This window comes from Trifolium pratense, linkage group LG5 (assembly GCF_020283565.1).
Source record: "Trifolium pratense cultivar HEN17-A07 linkage group LG5, ARS_RC_1.1, whole genome shotgun sequence".
Taxonomy (NCBI): domain Eukaryota; kingdom Viridiplantae; phylum Streptophyta; class Magnoliopsida; order Fabales; family Fabaceae; genus Trifolium; species Trifolium pratense.
Window position 1 is genome coordinate 8,424,982 of NC_060063.1, and position 22,594 is coordinate 8,447,575.

At 33.7% G+C, this 22,594-nt stretch overlaps 1 protein-coding gene and 1 pseudogene across 1 annotated transcript; one reads left to right on the forward strand and one right to left on the reverse strand.

Annotated features, from left to right (window-relative positions):
* The first annotated feature begins 591 nt into the window (after positions 1-591).
* On the forward strand, positions 592-1,877 carry LOC123885983 (fasciclin-like arabinogalactan protein 4). The gene is made up of 3 exons (XM_045935322.1): positions 592-1,170; positions 1,644-1,742; positions 1,833-1,877. Exons 1-3 carry the CDS (start codon positions 592-594, stop codon positions 1,875-1,877), a joined length of 723 nt encoding a protein of 240 aa, XP_045791278.1.
* A 6,157-nt stretch (positions 1,878-8,034) lies between these two features.
* On the reverse strand, positions 8,035-17,704 carry LOC123884218 (annotated as a pseudogene).
* Positions 17,705-22,594: the final 4,890 nt, after the last annotated feature.

Below are 22,594 nucleotides of genomic sequence, written 5' to 3' on the forward strand. Positions count from 1 at the left end.
CAAACTATAAATCATATGATTTCTTTAGTATATTGTTTGATTCCAACTTCATCATCTCTACTCCATTGTCCTTCTTCCTTTTAATTCCAATGAAACACGTTTGTTAACAAGTGAGTAGATATAAAAGTAAGTGTGGAAACATAAAAGTAAGTCGATCGTGACTTGAGAGTCAACAATTCACCTCCTCCACTCAAGTCCTCTCTATCAGAGTCAGCAATTCACCATTGTTAGAAATTAAATCAAGAAATTACTAGAAGAACACCATACTTGGTCACTAAGAAAATTTACTGTTGGACCTCAAAATGGATAAGTCCCACTGATCGTAAATTATAGATCGTAAATTCCATCAGCATAAATTACTATCTCTATTTTCATTCTCTATTCAACCATCCTCTCTATTTTCATTCTCTATTCAACCATCCTCTCTATTTTCATTCTCTATTCAACCATCCTCTCTATTTTCATTCAACCATCCTCTCTATTTTCATTCTTCAGAGTCACAACTCCTTCATCTCTATCTCTATCTATATATATACATTCACAACATTAACACTTCAATCCCTAATTCCCCTTTTCATTATCATCGACATCATGTTGAATCCTCCAATCATCATTATCATCATCCTATCATTATTATCATCATTACCATCACCATCCTCTTCCTTCAACCTCACCCAATTTCTAACTGATGATCCTTCCCATTTCTACAAAGTAGCTTCTTCAGAATGTCATTCTCTGGGTATTGATACAGAGATTGACACTCACAGTCCGGTTACTCTGTTTGTACCGGACGATGCTGCATTTGCCAATGCCGCCGGCGCCGGATACAAAGCGCTTCCGGTGGCAAACAAATACTTTATCTGGCAATGCCACATGATAAGTGGCTATTTCACCACCTCCTTCCTCAGCCACAATGCCAAAGTTTGGCATTCTCAGTCCACAGTGGGGACGGAAATAATGGGGGATAACAAATTTATGCTCAACATTACTGTTTCCCCCAACGGCTCTGTCGAAGTCAGCAACACCGTGGTTCGAGCTATCGTAACTCGGACTATCTTCAATGAAAATCCTATTGCCATTTATGGGATCTCAGAGGTGTTGCTGCCTAGAGATCTTCCCCAAATTCCTAGCAATGTTTCTGTTCCCGTTGCCGCCGCCGCCACCACCACTGTTTGGGAATTTTTTACTGTTTTAGTTTTTTTTATTGTATTATGTATTTAGTATAGTAGTAATTTTAACTTATGTTGTGTAGTAGTTTTAGCTTATTAGGCATGTATTATTCCTCTGTAAATAAGGAACTATTATGTAAAATGAAATGGTTAGTTTATGGCTGCTCTCAGTAATTTGTTTTTCTTTTCCTTTGTTTTGTTGTTGCATAAATTTGTTTACTGTCACTATCATTTGCTAAGATGTAGTAACAAAGTTTAGTTAGACTATGTACCTAGTTAGTTCTATTGGAATTTCTCCAGTAATGTACTGAAATGTTCCCAATTAAGATATTAAATTGTTTCCATTATTCTGATTTTATTATCTTAAATAGGCGAGTTTTTTATTATCTTAAAAATTGTTTCTATTATTCAATGGTAGATATTCACTTTTATTGTGAATTTCCTTAAGCCATGCAATTTTTTTTTATTTAAAAGTCCTTTGATTGTTGTCATGTGAGACTTGGCATAGGTCTATGTCGCTACAAATTAGGTCAATTTGAAAAGGCTCGACAGGCATTTGAGCGTGTTTTGCAGGCAAGTGAATCTCATAATGTCTAGTGGCTCAACCATTCAGCTTATTTGTTGGTACTGATGTGTGTATGCTTCATGATTGATTATTTTCAGCTTGATCCAGAAAATGTCGAGACTCTTGTTGGACTTGCGCTCTAACGAAGGTTCACCTTTTCTGCCTTTATCACTCTCTGGCACACCTCACATATATTTAATCAATTTAGCTATATTATTAGCTTCTAATTTAGTGGTCTAATAGTTATATTGTATGACATCTTTCAGCTGCTGGAATTAGGAAAGGAATGGTAAAAATGCAGAGGAATGGTCAACATTTTTTGGCTGAGCAACTGACTGAAACTGCATTATTTGTTACCAATCATGGTCCAGCAAAGTCTCACTCTTATTACAATTTAGCACGTTCTTACATTTGGCTGTCTATCTTTGGTTGATTTGGCTTTGTTATAGGTTGAAGGGGAATGTTGTTTAAGTTACAGGATGAAAAGGTTCTCTGGTTTTAAAAATCGTTTTGGCACTATGAAAATGTTTGTAAACCTTTGGCTTTGTAAATCCCCATTTTTTAGGAAGGTTTGAAATATCGAACCTTCGGGCTTCGGCTTTAGCATTGCTGGTGGCACTAATTTTTTTCTTCACCACAGGGGGACTATGATAAAGCTGGGGTGTATTACATACAATAATCTTTTTTTGCATTGTGATTTGATTAGCTCTGTTGGTGTGTTTCAGCAATATGAAAATGTATCATGATCAATGTTGTTAGGATCGTGAGACAACTCTTAGAATTGGATGATTCTATATTTTCCCCTATTTCTGTGCTGCGCTACTAATAGGATAAAAATCTCAAAAGATCACCGACGGTTTGGGAGGAAGACTGTGGGATCAAATGCTTCCCCGTTCCTTACAACTCACAACATATATCCTTGGTTGGATCTTGAGCTTTACATCATTGATTGTGAATTCTACAAGTTTGCCTGTTTCACAGTTTTAACTTTTTAATCCTATTTCCATGTTTGGGAAAAGTACAAATTAAGTTGGGAGATTTTAGAAGTGCACTATCAAACTTTGAAAAGGTTTTGGAGGTGTACCCAGATAATTGCGAGACATTGAAAGTGAGTGCTAAAATTGAAAGGATAATATCTTTCACCCTTTTCGTATGATTTCTTTTTCAGTATGCTGTAATTTAAGGTGCATGATTGAAAAATATCGTTTTATCAAACACATTTTTGTTTGGAGAAATTGATTTAGATTCCATAAAATGTTAGATCAATCACTGCAAATTTCATGACTGTATATGCTTATTCCAGAAGTCCCAATATAATATTATCCCTCTAATTTGGAAAATTATGGTTGGTGTATGATGGGTTCGTGTATGAAATATATGAATGAAAACAGTAATATGAATGGAATTGAAATGAAAATACTGTAATTGTATTAGAATGGATGAACAATTACAAGAGAAAAAGTAATGGAAAAGATAACAAACTGATAACAATAGCTATCAGCCCCAAGAGCTCAAAGGCTCCCCCAATCACCAAGATGGGTGACCCATTCTTTCAAACAAAATCCTTCGATGATTTATTTTCTCTCTATGGAACAACTTATATAGCCATGCTCTCCATATCTTAGGTTTGGGCCTAAAGTCAAGGCCCACTTCATGATCCATGTTTCTATCAATACCCACCCCTTCAAACAACCTTGTCCTCAAGGTTGAGTTTCACATCCATCAAAATTTGCCTCTATCAAATACAAAGTTGAACCATCCATGAAAAGTAAGTAGGCCACCCAAGCAATAGTCATCAGTTGCAATAAGAAAGTTGAGTTCTCCTGAATCCCATTGTATGAATGCATATCTACACATAATTCCCAAAACAACCCCAACCTTCATTCCCTCCAAAGATTGCATAAGCATAAGCATTTCAATCCAAGCAAATTGAGCAAGTGTTTCGACCAGGGCAGTTGACACCAATTCAATTTTATCAACCAAAGATCTCAATGAACACACATTTATCTCCTTCCCCTTATTATATCTATCCAAATTTGGCTGCATCATGTGATGAATTATAATAATCTCCCTTGTATATTTCTCCACTTTCAAGCCTAACAAATACTCCCTCAATTTTTTCAAATTCTTCATAATAAGAAATATTGCAAAAATGTAATTTTCCTTATCAGCCGCCACTTGAGGTTTTGAAAAATGACCAAGGTTACTAATCTTTGTCATGAACTTCATCAAATTTATAGAAAGACTATTGATCTTTCCTTCTTCAATTTTATGGACCCAAAAGTTCAGTGTTTGTCCTTCAAAGACTACAGAATAATGTTCCCCGTTCATTATATGCTCCCAATCCCAAACTTTGCAATGGTGGTTGTAAATAAATAAAGGGTATTCATTAATTGTAGAACCTGAGACAATTATCTCTCCCGTGCCAAGACACTCTAAAAACCTTATTAATAATATCCATGTTTCAAAGCAAGTTGATGATAGAGTTGGATCAACCAAATCAGAGGCTAAGAACCCCCGTACAACTCCTTTAACAATACGATTTGGAATTGATGTTTCATGAATTGAACCCACTGATATTAAACATGAATTAAATTGGCTATTTAATTCCATTTGTTTCTTAATCCATATGCTATCATGAAACTGGCCCATTATTATATTTAAATTTAAAAAGGAATTAATAGAAATTACCAAATTTGCCATTACTTTATCTGGATTCTTCTCACCAATTGTCGGTTTTACCCCTATCTTCTCTAAACCCTTCCATCCTTCAACGAAGACTTGAAAATTTGCCTCCGTTTTCTTCTCTCCCTTTCCGTTCCCTAAATCTCCCCTATCCGGTAGTTTCGGCGGCGGATCATGCCACAGCAGTGAACCCATGTCCGGTGGTTCTGGCGGTTGTGGTGGCGGTAGAACAGTCCAAACTTGTGCACCCATATCCGGCGGCTTGGGCGGTGGAACTCGCCGTAGTAGTGTCGTCCCCGATCGAACGGCATCCGGTGGTTTCGGTGGAGGTTGTATTTCAACCAAAACAGCTTGAGTTATTTGCATCTCACTAACCACCATTTTCTCTCTTCCTCTGTGCGCCTCACTCATTTTCACATCACTGTCAACTGCTTCCAACCCTACTGACATTGTAGTAACCATCGTTTCAGATCCAGAGTCAATTACGGATGTCTCGATCGCTACTTCAACTTCATCATCCTTGGACTCATCAGTAATCTCTTCTATCCCTTCAACCACAACCGTGTGATTTTTCATGATTGATGGTAGTTCCGATGAATTCGTAAGCGATCCAGAATCTATCGTTTTCTCCTTTTGAATCTCTTCTCTCATCCTTCCGATCTCTTCACTCAACATGAGAGTTTGTTGATACAATTGCTTTGTTAGCAATTGCATCGTTGCATTCCCTTCTATCAACTTCTTTACCAACAACTCAATCCTATCTCCCATCGTTGTTTGTTGCACCTATTGTGAAACAGGAGGGTGGTTTTGATCCGGCAGGTCGGACCAATTGATGGGTTCGTGTATGAAATATATGAATGAAAACAGTAATATGAATGGAATTGAAATGAAAATACTGTAATTGTATTAGAATGGATGAACAATTACAAGAGAAAAAGTAATGGAAAAGATAACAAACTGATAACAATAGCTATCAGCCCCAAGAGCTCAAAGGCTCCCCCAATCACCAAGATGGGTGACCCATTCTTTCAAACAAAATCCTTCGATGATTTATTTTCTCTCTATGGAACAACTTATATAGCCATGCTCTCCATATCTTAGGTTTGGGCCTAAAGTCAAGGCCCACTTCATGATCCATGTTTCTATGATTCTATCAGTGTAGGACTTCATGGTTTCTCATTAATCACACTTTGAAATTTAACTATTTGAGATCTTAATCATTCCATCCCTGAACATGACTTTTACCAAGATAATGTGTCTATAACTTACAATATTTTTAACTGATGCAAAATTAGGCAGCTGTCAATAATACATGACAGCACTGCTATTGCAGTAGAACATTCCGTCCAGAGGCCTCTACAAGAACTCTTTTTTGTTTTGCGCCTGCTGTGACATTGAACAAGAGATCAATCCCCTCTTTTCCGTCCGTTTTCTTGCTGGTCAACCGCATTGTTGGGTATATTTCTGCTCCTTTACCATTCTTTAAGCAGAACAGCATATATGGTTCAAAACCCTTGTTTAAGTTATGGTTCATACAAACACCCGTTGCTCATTACTATTTTTGGTCAGTGTTACAGTCAAATATGTATTTCAGTTTTCGTGCAAATCATCTAAGTTCTCACAGGTTTGTGCCGTTCATCTGCCTCTGTTCTGTTGCTCGTGGCTAATTGTTCAACCATGGGATGGGATGGGATAGGGACACGACACTGATCCGCAAACCCTTGTTTTCAGTCATGTCCTTATCTGGATACAAAATTAATGGGGGGAAGAAAGCCAAGCCTTGGTGCTCGCTCTAATGGGTGGGAAAAGTGGAAGCTTCAGAAGTCTATGAAATATGAATATCCTTCCTTCCATGGAACTGTCAAGGGATTGGTAATTCCGCGACAGTTAGAGCCTTGAAAAGGCTTATCAACACTATCAATCCCATGGAAACAAAAATATTGGTGGCAATTTGAACAAGTCTAAGGTCATAGATTGTTCCACCTCTGGTGGATGGAGGTATTGCTTTGTTGTGGAAATAAAAGCCTGATTGTAATGGTGAGTAGGATCGGCAACGCATATAAAGTGGTGCTTCATGAGTATCTATCAACGCAATAATAATTAAGCAAAATGTTGTAAAACCCTATCCCTTTGTCTGGGTTCAAGTCGCAGTAACCTGAGCAGAGTCACGATCGATATCGTATTGGGCAATGGGTTGAAATTGAAATGGAATAAAAACTGCTCCATAAGCACTTTGAAAAATAAGCTACTCCCTCCGATTATTGCTTGTTATTATAGATAGATTTTTATAAAATAGATTTTTATAGCCTAAAATAATTTTGTGTAAAAAAAATTACACAAAAAAAAAAAAATTAAAAATTACTAACTTTTTACTAAGGATATATTTTCAACTCTGGCCTCTAATCTCTAAGGTTATGTTTGGATTGATGGAATAAAGCAGAGTGGAGCGGATTGAAATCAAATGAAATGGAGTGAAACAGAGTGGAATGGAACGAATATTTCATTCCATTGTTAAGATATTTTATGAAGTGATGGAATAATGTTTCCATTCCATTGTTTGGAAAATGGACGGAACGGAACAAATTAAAAAAAATTATTCCATATTTACCCTTATTTAACAAATATTATTTTATTTAAATGAATAAAAAACACTATTATTATATACACTATTATTGGACGCATGTGCAAAATAACTTTACACCGACGGTGCATATAAATTAAATTCTATAAATAATATATTATTACTAGTTTAATCTCCTATATAAATGGATCAACAAAAGTTAATATATGGTGTGGTCTTGTTATATGGTGTGGTCTTCTAGTTCCAATATTATGAAGTTGTTATATGGTGTGGTCTTGTTTATGTGTTTTAGTTGTTATATGCTTGTCCTGAATTTTGCTGTTTGTATAGTGATTGAAATGTAACTTAAATTGATTGATATTTGTTGGTTTAAGTGACAATATTGCAGCACCCTGACCCTCATCATCTTCATTTACATCTCTGTCACTTTGCAACTAGTATAAGTTTGGACAAAGTTACTTTCACTGTATTATTCCTTACTTATTATGTAGGATGTTGATATTACATATTATTGTTATTATTTTCTTAACTTTTCTCTTTTTGTAGTTCTGCCGAGATGTAATTACCGGCTTTACCAATTTCACATCCATTGAAAAACTTCGGTGCGTACCATTTTGGTTCACGTTCCATTGTCAATTCTTCTGTGAATTAATACCATCCAATGTAACTTTGGTGTGTGGGTTTTGCATGTATATTTTTTAATGGCCTCAATGTAACTTATTTGATTGTTTTATACTTCTATGGATGGCTAGCAGGATCACAAGCATTATTTTTGTTCCTATCAGTCGCTCTTTCCTTATGAGAGTGGATTAGACCAACTTGTGGAAATTCTCAAGGTAATAGTATACTATAGTGATAATATTTACTCAAAGCAAATATTAGTTGTTCTCTGAGATTTCAGTTCAAGTAAGTCTTTGACAGTTGAAAATATCTGCAAAGATTTCAGATATAAAGTGCCAAAGTCTCCATATTTACTTATGATTTTCTAATCAAAGACAATTCAATTTAATGACATGATGTAACTACAAATGCAATGACAATGATCTAAATTTGACAGCATAAAAATTGGGGAAAATATCATCTCATTGTAGATCTATACATGACTACACATAATAAAAAACACAGTACTTTCAATGGCAGGTGACCCAATTGTCACTGGGCAAAATGTATATTCATTAAAGCAAAGATAGAAAAATGAATTCTATGAAACCTGGGAATAGTTTTGGATAGCTCTGTTGAAACCAGTGTGATAAGAATGTAAGACTTCATCCACAACCTCCTCAATCACATCACTTTGCTCCTTCAAAATTTGGGCAGCACCTTCACGATCTTTTGATGTCAAAATGTGGACAACATGAGGTAACAAATCAAAATGAGCAGCAGCCCAACACTCATCTATCCTGGGGATATCTTCTCTCAGATACTGCGTTCAAATGGAACACAGACTCAAATTATCATGGATGAATATAATGTGCAATGCATGACTAAGTGCTGTAAAAATACCACAAATCCATAACAATGAAAATCCCATAGCAAAGAATTTAGATTTCTAATTTATGTTTGCAGTAAAGGGGTTTGGCTATTAGGATACTGATTACATATCTCGCTCATAGCATTTTTATTGTGTTTTCTGTTTCCTGAATGATTCGGTTCTGTTTTGAAGCCCAGGGGAATATTTGTGTTGATTGCAAACACATGTTCTAAAGTATTAAAACTTTCCATGTAATAGAAGTACATCATGAATTTTTTTCTAGTACAGAAAGTCATAAAATGTGAAATGGCAAGAGTGGAAGGATTATGAAACCAGATGATGGATAAGACTTAACAAGGCATTTATCAAAAGTTACATAATCTTTCAATAAATACTATGTTGGTTAGGAATACCTTAGAAGAAGAGACAACTGGAAAGACTGTTTGTAGCATGGGAAAAATGTGACAGCCTGATGGTTTTACTGCTTCCTAAACTCTAACAATGCCATTGTGGTTTGTCAAAAACCATGAAAAACAAATACAACCTTCGACAAAATATCATCTTCCACCTTTCTCTAGCAAGAACCTTACCATAGAATATAAAGCAATTTTCTTAAGCTAAAATACCACACAAAACAAGTGAATTTTCCCAAAAGTTGTGCACATATTCCAGCATCTATGAGAACAACTACAACAGTAGGCCCATGAGTCCTTAAAACTAAACTACTTGCTAAGAATCCGTCAGCCAAGATGTTCACTAATCTCGTCATAAATGCAAATCTTAGAAGAAACAAAGTAAAACTTGCAGCTTTTTCTGGAGGCAAAGGTAACTCATAAAAAATCCCCATACTGAGCCTTCTATGTCTCCACACACCATGAAGATACAATACAAGATGTTAACTTGTGCTAGAACCCCCACAAGGCTAACTGCAATGCATAAATTCAAGTTAAAAAGAAATCAACTGCACCCAAATGAATGAAAAGGACTATCGATTTAAAATGGAAACACGCCATAAAGTTTTACGCTGCATTACAATATATTAGAAAATAAGGCTTCACTATACGCACTAAGATGGAGGCGATAAAACATGGTTTAAAACAGAAATGGAATCACAAAAACAGAAAAGATCAAGGGCGGATGTAAGAGTTGTCAGAAACATTTCCTACAAAAGACTATTTCTAAAGCAAATTATTATGTCTTGAGAAGTCGAGACCCCAAAAAAACATTTACTGTGTTTCAATGAATATAATAATCAACACTCCCCACAACTAATAAATTTGAGGCTGAAACCGAAAAGTTATTTTAAATAGAGCATTATCATTCTGCCAAACAGCAGGATAATGTGCCAGGGGGCAAAAGAAGCACACATAACAAGAATATTACCAAACTATGATTTTCTTATGAAATATAACAAGTTTAACAGCCTAATTTAGTTGCACCACAGCACAATTGATTGAAAAGTTCGATTCAAAGCCCCCTACCCGCACCCAAAAAAAAAAACTGTTAGAAGTTCAGGAAGGAAAACAGTCAAGTCTAGGAAGCCTATTATATATATATATATATTTATATATATATATATATATATATATATATATATATATATATATATATATATATATATATATATATATAGCCCAGAGCATATAGTTAGTTTGTTATGCTTGTAATCATAATTACTTTTCTTTTTAAACCATAAATATCTTTCTGTTGTACCTATAAATAGTTTCTGTTGTAACTAGTTAGCTCTTTGTTTAGTTACTGTTAGTTTCTAATTAGATGTTAGCTCATGTAAGAGTATTCCTTTGTATTCTCAAATTAATACTGAAATCACCTTCTTCTTATCAAACTATTTGATCGCTTCTGTCTCTTTCTAAACAAAACTAAATAAAATGACCATATCTTTTGGATATACATTTATTCTTAACCATTCAAGGCCACCAACCCCATGCATGAACGTTATAAAGAAAAAATACCTCTAAGTTCAGCTTCGGCAGCAGCCAAGAAGAACCTTGAACTTCAAATAACCTGACACTAACAAAATCACAGCACAACCAACGATTACCAGAAACGAATTTCAACTCAATGCAAGCAAAATAGCATCCGAAGCTTAGCACTTAACAGCAGTATTAAATATTTAAAATTTTCGACATAAAAAATGTCCATAACAAAATCACAACTTAGCCATTTCCAACAATTCAAAAATCTCATCAAAAAATTGCTCACAAGTAACCATGATTATTTCCACTGCGGTTTCTGAAGATCATGAATCCTTAATCACATAATTAATTTTTGATAAAACTTAATTAAGCACAACATGGCAACAGCCAACAGCCTAGTATAATTCAATGTATGATCAGGCATTCCATTACACTAACTAAAACACCCAAACACTCGATTCAACTACCAGAAACTCGATTCAAAGTTGAGATATTCAGCAATTTCACTCACACGGAACAAACAAGGCAGTGGTGCAATAACACAGCAAAAGCAATTGACAATTCAAAGTTGAAGACTCGCGAAATGAAGTAACAGTGATAATTCGGAACATGCATTTGGATTGGAATCGGAGATTGTGTGTGTGGTGAATCAAGGGTTTTGCTGCGAATTGTACCTGGCCGGAGCTGTGTGAGGGATGAATCGCCGGAGGAAGGCGTAGAGTGGTGGCGCTAAGAGGAGGAAGCGTGTGAGGAGGAGAAAGAACAAAGAGGTGAATTGATTTATTGACTGGTATATATGATGGATGATAAAAACTGGCAAATGGATTTATAATTTCGCAAGGTCCTTTTTCATAATTCTTTTGAGATTCGGACAATATTCAATTTTGAACCGTTTTTAGTTTTCAGTTACATTTGAGTATTAATTTTTAGTGTGTTTGTTTCATATTAAAACATAGTGATTTTAACACTTCTAAAAAAAAAACATAGTGATTTTAGTTGTCTAAAAATAAATTAATTTTTAGAGATTTTGAGAAAAATATAAGTTGATTTATGTTTTATTAAACTAATTAAAATCACTTTTTTAGTTTTTGTCTCATCTATTATAATATAATTTTCTAAAAAGCTAATGAAAGTAGTTTTTTTAAATAATCTAATTTTAGATTTTTTTTAAATGGGTCCGGCGAGGGTGCACCACCCGTTCATGGGTCCAACGTTGCACAAGCTCTTAAAACCCTTAGATTTATTATTATTTAAAGTGGGTGGCTAGGATTAATTAGATGCAACTAAATAGATGATCTTTATGACATTGTATCAGCGGGGCCACTATGCCGGCTTTTACAGCTCTTGCTTTGTTTCCCTGATTAATATAGATAGATTAAAGATAGCAGTAGCAGCATCCTTCTTACCTCTGGGAGTACCTTTAAAAAGTAACTTTATAAGAGCTGGCATAGCTCCAGCTGTACCTATTGCAACCTTGTTCTCATCTAGAACAGATAAACTGAAATAAGTTGCAGCTGCATTTTCCCTAGCCTCCATGCTGACATTTTTCAGTACATCTACAATATCTGGTATAGCGCCTGCATATACTATGGTTCCTTTGTTATTCTCGTTGATTGAAAGATTGAGAAGTGCCGTAACAGCATGCTCCTGAGTTCGAGGATCTGCAGAAGACAACAAATCTACTAGAAGTGGCATCGCTCCTACCTCAGCAATACACACTGTCATCTGCATTCCTCTTAGCCAGTAACCGGAGCTCACCAGCAGCAGCCCTTTGCTGTTCATTATCGGTACTTGTTAGTTTATCGAATAAATCCCCAATGCCAGTTCTGTCGCAATCTGAAAGGCTGCTTCCAGATTTCGTTGTTCTACAGTTTCCTTGTTTCTTTGGTAGCTCAACACCATTGCTTTCACACCATAAAGCAATCAGATCCTTCAAAACATAATTAGGAGTAAGGGCTGTATGCAGAAGTGTCAGCTGTGTCCTGGGGCAAGTTCTATGACCAGCATCTTTCATATGTCTGCAAAAGAAAGTTAAAAGTTTATGAGTAATCATACCTGATATACTATAACAGAGCTACACACACACACAGATAATCTTTGATAATACCTGATCAGTAGAGACAATTACAGGATCTTTCATTAGTTCGAGAGATATGGGACATCGAAAATCATCTGGGATTATAGGTGACCGGTGCTTAGCTGACACATTTTCACACTCAGAGGTATCAACTTCAGGATTTCCTGTGAGAACACAGTCCCTCAATTTCCTAAGAAGGAATGACATCGTTTCAAGACATTCCCCTAGTTCTCCATCGTTTTTTATCACCAATTCATGTAGTTCACTAAACTCTTTCTTTAGATCATTTATAGTCCTCAAATGCAACTTCTTTGAAATTTTTTGAGTATAGCAGGATCAGGGTCTTTTTCCTTTTGTGCCACTGCCATATCCAAGTCTAGTTGTAAATCAGCAAATTATGTTTGATATTTGGCTCTTTTGAATTGAGCATGCACCAGTTCAATCTGAAAGAGAAAAAAGAAACAGTTAAAACAGTTATGAGAAATATGGCACATTATTATCTGTCAAAAAAAACAGTTATGAGAAATATGGCACATTATTATCTGTCAATTGATGCTACTGATACTCCTTTTTTGTATCATATGGTTCTCAGTCTCCTTCAAATATACAATAAAAATTACCTGTTCTTGAACTTCCTCTGATATTTCAAGTTTGTTGTATAAAATTTCACTCAAAGCGGCTTCAAATTTTTCAGTTATTTGTTGGAACTTATCTATTGTATCATTCCTATGCAAAGCCTGTGATATGCAAACAATTGGTTACATAAAAACTAACAGTCTTGATCATCTAACATGCTTGGAAAACAAGTTTAAACCAGAGTGCATAAAACATCTGCAGAAGTTGTAATCTAATTCTCTGACTCTAATTGTAATGATACTTAACCACAGTGAAATTTGAAGTCAGCTGCTGCATACATGGAAGGAAGAAACTTGAAACATACAAGGCCTGGTTTCAGGAATACACTACTTTTCAGAATTTGAACTTCGCGTCAGTTCACAGTTCTATCCACTAGAGAAAATATAAAATGATGACCACATTGGTCACACATGAAAAAAAAAATCCTAAAGGATGCCTTCGGTTTGGTGAAGTCATCAAAGTGAACATTATACATATATGCATTCACAAACAAACACACACTGGCACCTTAGCAATACAGGTCATTTCAATCAACAGAAGAGATTTCTTTTTTTAACTCTGACAAGAAACCATAAAATTGATACAAATAAATAAATAAAAATATTACATGGACAAAAAAAGCATCAAATTCAGGAAACAACACCCACTTAAAGTGATTGGATATGCCATAATTAAACTTGGGAATTTGCGCATGAATGGAAGCAAATAAATATTATACTCATGAATCCAGTATCCATGCTTCAAATTCAAGAAAGCACTTAAGTAATTGGATATTTCTGCAATTCCATTTGAGAATTTATGCATACAGCAATACACATATGTAAGTATGTAAAACACATTAGAATAGAAGCAAATAAAACTAGATAGCATTGGCAATTGGCAATCACATGCAAACCAAACATAAGAAGCAAAGAGTACCACATATATTACCTCAATTTCAGGACACAGGGCACAGGCAAGTCAAAGAATAAATTTTATGTTTCATCAATTTCCTCAAAGCAATCACCCCAACAACAAAACATTGGCATAAAGCTTTTCATGAATTTCCTCCCACTTTATGAAAATCAACAACATTCAAAACTGAGTTGGGCCAAACGGACATTTATAATTTCCTCCCACTTTAAGAAAATTAAGTTATACAAAATATTTAACATGATTCATAATTATATAACTAGAAGTTCATATATATTTGTACGGGTGCTCGCGGTTCGGTTTGGATCGGTTATGAGGCAAAAAGTCATCCGATCCAAAGAAAAAATAACATGCGGTTTGGTTCGGTTTTTGGATGACTAAGAAAAATATCCGATCCAATCCAATCCAATTTTATGCGGTTTATTTCGGTTCGGTTAGTTCGGTTTTATTCGGTTTTTAAATAAACATTTATAATATTTGTGAACATTTATAACTGAAGAGTATGAACTATATAATATTTGTCTTCAAATTAGAAGTAAAATAAGAAATCCCCTTTTTAAATATAATACGTCTTTAAATTCATCAATAATTACCATTAGATGCAAAAATATGGCCCTTAACTTCTTATTTTCAACTTTTTCACCTGTTGACAATTAAAGCTTGGCTTTTCTTTTTTTTTTTTTTTTTTTTCTAACATAATTGAATTGGAGAAAAAATTTAAAAGTAAAAGCAGAAAATTGCAAAGTCATTTTCCATTGGACATAGTCCCCACTCATTATTCATTGCCTAGTCACACTTAACCAACCCATGTTGGTTGCGTAAAAGAAGTACAAAATTAGGTGGGGTATGTTATATGCAAGAATGATATTTTGAAGTTTACGATATAGTATACATTGATGTCGATGCAAATTATAAATTACAGGTAAGAGTAACGATATATCCATTTGAACCACTACTAGTCACTTTGGGGTAAGGTAAATGTAATTCTTCTGTGAGTACTCTTTGAATTTGGCAGCTTTCTCTGTCTTAGACAGGAACATAACCCCGGATAAAATCTAGTTAAAGATAGTAAACATAACCCCGGATGAAATCTAATCAAGATCAAGGTTTTGTTGATATACCCTTGTAGGCTACATCGATGATAAGTTGTAAACTCGACATTTTTTAAATTGCATTAATGGACAGAACTTAGATCAAACAATATGGCATATGGATATTTATTTTTTTGTCCAAATTGAGTAACATTGTTAATGGAGGTTGTTTAACGTTAGCATCATAATTTGGCTTCAGAACTTGATGCCGAGGGATATAAAGAACTAGATGCAAGTTTTGTACATAATTAATCTGTAACTAATGTTATATAGCCTGAATAGATGCTGCATTCCAATTCTGAGGCCAGTCAACAATTTTTTAAGGATTCTAGGTCAGAAACAGCAGGAACTTGAGAATACCACATAATTTCAGAATAATAAAGTGGTGCTACTTGCAAAGCAAAAATCATGTCTGGTTTAAACTACAAATTATCTTTCTTTATTATCCTCAGCCTATAGTCAGCACGCATCCTATGGTTTCAATCCTAGAAAGGCCTAGTCTTTTTCAAATGTAGGAAGAGCAGTTAGAGCTTTCCAGCATGACTGTTTAACTTCTCTAAAAGTAGAGTTCTTGCATAGCCTTAAAATGTGATCCAGCTGATTCTAATTCTCTTTTTCTGGCCTAAAATATTTTTTATTGGTTAACTCCCTACATCCTTATGTAAGACCAAGATGTTACCTTTTTCGAAAAAAGATTCAATCTTGGATTTTCGTAGGATGGGATTCCTAACCGAAGATCATCTTTAGCTCCTCCAATAGGTCTATATGAATTTGCTACAACTATCTTCAGGCAGCAAGAACATCAGGGGCAAGTTTGCTAGTAGCACAGTCAACAATTTCCTAAGAGACCAAAGATCAGAATTAAAACTGAAAGTTACTACTACTAGCAGAGTGTTGAAGCATAGAGTTCAGCTCGGGTCTTTAGACTCTTATGATAAGAATGAATAGTCAATTACTGTTAATTGCTAAAACTTGAGAATATTTTGACTTAAGTTTCTCGTTGCCTGGGTGTTAAGCTTACCATTGAACAGACTAAGCTTTGTACCACAAGATCAGTATCAAGACAGGGACATATCATTTTGGCAAGTTATATTCAATTAAAATTTCCAAATCAGTTTGACATGGATTTCATCTATAAAAGATAAAACTGTGATCACAAATATTAATGTTACTATGGTATAAAATGACTGTAGAGATACTGAAGGTCAGATATGATCATATCCATTTCTAATTGAATAAGAATCAGAACCACTGACTATTTTCTATTTTGTTCATCAATTTTCATTCTTGCCAAATACAAAATGTCATGATTAACTTCAAAATTGAATCACTGTACGTAAGTAAATATCAAAAGTACCTCAAATAATTCATTGATAGTATCGGCAGTCTTTGCAGATGTCTCTTTAAAAAAATCTTCCATTCTTCTCTGCATAGTCAACGCCATCCTACACCAAAAGAATAGAGTACACAGTAAGAGAGGAACAAATCATGTTTTTTTACTGGAGTTGGACAACAATAATGTTCAGGATTGTTGCGATACCTGAACAGCCACTGCCCGCTTCTCGAGAAGATCAGCTTTATTTCCAACCAGTGCCATCAATATATCAGGGTTTCCATGTTTTTGTAGCTCCTAAAAGTTTAGTAAGATTTCAGCTGCTAAAATAAGTGACTTATAATAAGGAATGGAGGGAGTATTAAGAATGTTTACATAAAATGAAAAGAGAGACGTAATAAAAAGAAAATATCCTTACCTTAGATGTTGGATCAAACTGACCACGGACAAATCGTAGAACAATAAAGCTTTTACCAACATCAGAATCACCTAAGAGAACAAGCTGTGTTCAGTGACATTTAAAGGTTAATTAGTTACTTGTCTTGTAAAGGTTAAACAAGAAAATATTGGCAGTATAAAAGACAATTTTATGATTATTGGTAGGTACACATAGTAGCTTTATTAGTTGTTGGAAGCAATAAGTTAAACAAAAGATTACTTGTTGTAAATATGAGTTAGATGATTAGGTCTATGGGGATCATATCATTTCTAATTGGGAACTTGGGAGAGACCTGGATCCATCAAATATCCAGAAGTAGTATTAACAGTTAAAAGTTCTTTTGTTATCTTAACTATAAGCACTTAAGAATCTTAAGTGCTTATTCCTATCAATTATTTTCAGCTAAATCCCTTTTTCCTCAGCTGCGGAAAATTGTGTGTGCTAAATTGAAATTAATTCATCCATTTTTCCACCCAAAAACCCATCAGAGCTAAAACTCAATAATCACTTCTAACGACAGAACCCCATTAAACTACAACCCCAAAATCACAAATCAAAACCACAAATCAACCAAAGTTTCAAATTTTACCCCATAAACACATGAAGAGAGCAACAAAAAAAAACGAATAAAAGCCAAGGGAGATAGAATTTGATTACCTGCTGCTAGGAGAAGTTTTCTGCAAATGAGGTTTGTTGGTGAATGTGATGGTGCTGCATTTTTTTTATTTTTTTTTATTTTTATAAGCGTGATGGTGCTGCATTGATAGAAAGGGAGTTTCGTTTGTGAGAATTGTGATTGTGATGTGGCACTTTTGAGAAGGTAGAAACTTTTTGCAAATGTATATATGATGATCCGATATAGGACATCATAAAATTGAATCGGATAGATATATGGTGGTAATATTTTTAAATTTGAAAATAAAATGAGTGTTTTTGTATTTTTTATAGTTGTACTGTGGACAAAAAGTTGTTTTGTGGTTTAATGAAGAACAAAAAATCTTGTTTTTGTCATGTCCCGTGCTACCAAATTTATCCAATCTCATAATCAGTTTCAAATCAAACAGGATACAACAAAGTTGTCCAGTCCAATCACTTGTATTTTAGCAGATCACGCACCCTAAAAGTAAGTATTTTTGTTACAATATTTTTCTTATCGTTAAATATAAAATTTGATATTTTTTTAACTTTTATTCTGATAGTCAATATTAAATTTTTTTCTAAAAAAATATTAGAAACATTAGTGTAATGCTTATAAACAATGTAATTATGTTTTTTCTTGTGGTATTATTGTTTCTAAAATACAATAATCGGTTAATAGTTTTTTAATTCACAAAAACAATCGCTAATTTATCAATTTACCGATTTAATATACCGGTACATTCACCGTAGAAGCTCCCGAAACTTTTTCGAGCCATAACACTAACCTGATCGACGCTGTGACATGGACCATTAAGATCGTTGTTCTGAAATTAAGCATTCACATATGGCTATGTTAGTGCGGAAAAAATTTGTGTCCCGTTTGTTTGAAACCATTTTGATTTTTAGTTTTTAAAATGTATTTTATAAAAGTGTTTTAGGATACAATTTTTAAGAAGAGAAAAACAAAATTTCTTGAACATGTTTTACTATTTTAGTATTAAAAATTGATAAATAGAAAACAGTTTTTTTTTTTTTTTGATCAAACAGATTATCATACCCTAAATTTTTTTTCTTTTCTCATCCACTTGAACATAAAAGGGTATTAGAATTCAAAATATCACTCGCACTAAATTATTCTTTGTGATGAGTCTCAACTCTCAAGCTTGATGCCCTCGTCCTAAAATGACGAGGCTAGCGCGACTGCACACTTCCTTTTTGGTACTGTACTAGCCTAGACTTAAAAACACAGGTCCAAGATTGTTACCAGAGAAATCCTGATTGCTAACTGTACCCTCCTCCAAAACCACATTACCGCCAGACGAATTAAAGCTTTAGCCCACATGCCCATTCACCACTTCAGGCCCACAACAACTATTCTTAATTGATTGCTCTCCACACCTCCCACTCTCACTAACCATACTGATTTGGATACCACATATAAAATGACTAAGAAGATATAGTAATGTGAAAAAAATCAAACATAGTAAGCTTGTGATTGGTTATGATGTTTCTACTATCTACCTTTCATAATTTTTTATTATTTCTTTGGTCAAGCAATTATTTTTTAATTAGTGGTTGATATTATTTATTTAACCTTCTAGTATGAAATTGTCCACTTTAAATATCCTTTAGCCCCGTTCTTGTTCTTGGTGGCGGAGGGTTTTGGGGGTGCGATGAGATGTGTGGGAGAGCTTAATATGTTTAAGGGGTTTAGGATTCGTAATGATGGTCCTTTAGTATCGCATTCAATATGCGGATGACATGCTTTGCATCGGTGAAGCTACGGTGGATAATCTTTGGACTTTGAAGGCGATTCTCCGTGGTTTTGAATTAACTTTGGGTTTAAAAGTTAATTTTTGGAAGAGTTGCTTAATCGGGGATAATATTTGTGTCCTGTTTGTTTGAAACCATTTTGGTTTTAGTTTTTAAAATGTATTTTATAAAAGTGTTTTAGAAAACAGTTTTTAAGAAGAAAAAAACAAAATTTCTTGAACCTATTTTACTATTTTAGTTTTGAAAATTGATAAACAGAAAACAGTTTTTGAAAACACTATATTGTAAAATTAGATTACCAATCAAGTTTTTAAAATTTTTAATTTTTAAAAACTATATTTTTGAGAAGGGAATCAAACAGAGTACCAGACCCTAAATTTTTTTTCTTTCTTCATCCACTTGAACATAAAAGGGTATTAGAATTCAAAATATAAGCCGCACTAAATTATTCTTAGTAATGAGTCTCAAGCTTGATGCCCTCGTCCTAAAATGATGAGGCTAGAACGGTTCATTGTGAACTCAAAAAAAATTGCTAGACAAGAAATGCTTCTGCACACTTCCCTTTTGCTGCTGCACCAGAGAAATTCCAGGTCCAAGATTGTTACCAGAGAAAATCCTGATTGCTAACTGCACCCTCCTCCAAAACCACATTACTGCCAGGCAAATTAAAGCTTTGGCCCACAAGGGCACGGTCTCTTTATTCGCTCATGTCATCAAAATTCAAAGGACCGACTTGATGGTGCTACTTGGAAAAATAGAGAATTTCTATTGTGCTTTAGTAGTGTCAAATTAATTTATATCGACGAAAATAGGTTTTTTCTAACATGAATAAGTGATTCATGTGGTGCATCATGGATAAGTCTCGAATAACATTATAACGAATACGAATTTTACAAAATCGACCATTGGATTGAAAGATTATATCATATAGATCATCCATAGAAATTTTTAGAAAAATTGAAAATCATTTGATATTATTTTTGAAATCCATCAAAATTAACGGTTTATGAGTTTCATTAAATACCGTTAATTTTGATAGGTCTCAATAACATATCAAATTATTTTCAATTTTTCAAATTTTTTTTACGGATGATCTATATGATATAATCTTTCAATCAAACGGTTGATTTTGTAAAATTCGTATTCATTATAATGTTATCCGAGACTTGTGCATGATGCACCACATGAACCACTTGATTAATTGGATATATATATATATATATATATATATATATATATATATATATATATATATATATATATATATATATATATATATATATATATATATATATATATATATATATATATATAAGTTATGTTCTATGTTATATTAACAACTAAACTTATACAAAGTTATATGTTCTATGTAAACATATTTTATTTTAAAGAAAAAATTATGTTCATTAGGAAAACGATCCCCATGGTTGGATACGTGTCCTATGTTCTACGAAAAGTGATCCTCATGACGAAAAGTGTGTGTAAATGATAGTGAGAACTAAACATTAAAATTTAATTGATATTCATTAAAAAAAAATAAAGAATTAACAACTATTTTTTTTCATAGCGCAGCTATAGAGTCCTATAACGGAGACGGAAGAGGGATATATATATATATATATATATATATATATATATATATATATATATATATATATAGAGAGAGAGAGAGAGAGAGAGAGAGAGAGAGAGAGAGAGAGAGGTGTAAAATGGAAAACAAGGAGTTTTTCCCACCCGACTCTTAAAATTACACATTGAGTTCATATTTCAAAATTTCATATTTCATATTTTATTTAGCACGATGAAAAGTGACCCAATAATAAAAAGTGTAAGTAAAAGATAGTGATAACTGAGCACGATAATTTTATTGATATTTATTTTTTAAAAAATTAATATAGAATTAACAATTGTTTTATGTTGATGGAGTCTCTATAGAGTCATGTAATAGCGATGGAAAAGAGATGGAAATTGAGATAGAGATAGATAGAGAATCTCTCATTGGTATATATATCATAGGAAACGGGAAACACTTACCACTCTACTATTATAAATACACATTGACTAATTAAAATTTTAATTTCGACTACGGAAATTTTTCCATATTTTGTGTCCAACGCACTTTCACTAGATTACATCCGGCTGATAAAATCCATGGGAAACCTAAAATAAATTACTATAATTTTAATTTTTTTATAATTAACCTATGGAATTGTTTTTATAATTCCAATTTTAAACTTTCCATAAACCTTCGTTCGAACCATTTCGGGAATGCTAATTTATCAATGTGAGTGAAGATCCATACATAGATTTTTTCATTTGACGTTAATGCGTGAAGATTGCTTCTTTGTGGGACAATGATTAAAGTATGTTAATATTCATTTGAAAATTAGTATAGAATTTACAATTATTTTTTAGGCTAAATTGCACTTTTGGCCCTTAAGTTTTGAAAAGTTGCAATTTTGGCGGGCCCCCTATATTTACCCCCTTTTGCAAAAGGTCAATTTTAACCAAATATGCTGATGTATATATATATATATCCATTGCAAACACCATCAACTCCGTATTTTCCATATTCAATATTATGGACGATATCAAAGTTACTTAAATATATAACATAATGACCATGTAAATTTTCATATGATCTTATGTGTACCATAGCATGTAAGATCTAATCATCAAAATTTGCTCTTTTCACTTTCAAAACAAACTACTCTCACTTGATTATCAAAATACAAACCTTAAACATGCGGCCTAACTGCTCAACACACTCTACAACTAAATGTTGGTAATTTAAAACTTATTGACTCTTCATAAAATGCACAATTGAGGCATCGATCATTCAATGGCATATCTTTTATCCTAGTCAACATCCTCAATTACTAGTACATTATAAAATAATGAAATTTAATATGAAGGAACTAGTACATGACTTCTTTCAAATCCATTTGGTTTCACACAAAAACAAGGTTCGTAGCTAAGACGAGTTTATAAGTTGACTGGTGCAATGGGGAATGGATTCTCTCAAGTGTGATTTACACTTGAGAGAATAAAGTGTAATCTAACACCACCTAAATTCATTTTCTCTAAATTTTTATATGTTTCTCTCTCTTGATCAATGGTAACAAACCACACTTTATTCTCTCAAGTGTAAATTACACTTGAGAGAATCCATTCCCGGTGCAATGTGATGTATAAAGCAGAACAGCCCAGTTCATAATATCACAAAAAAATTGTACAAGTTATAGAATATTCCAGTATCATAATAATACTATAAATCAGATTTCAA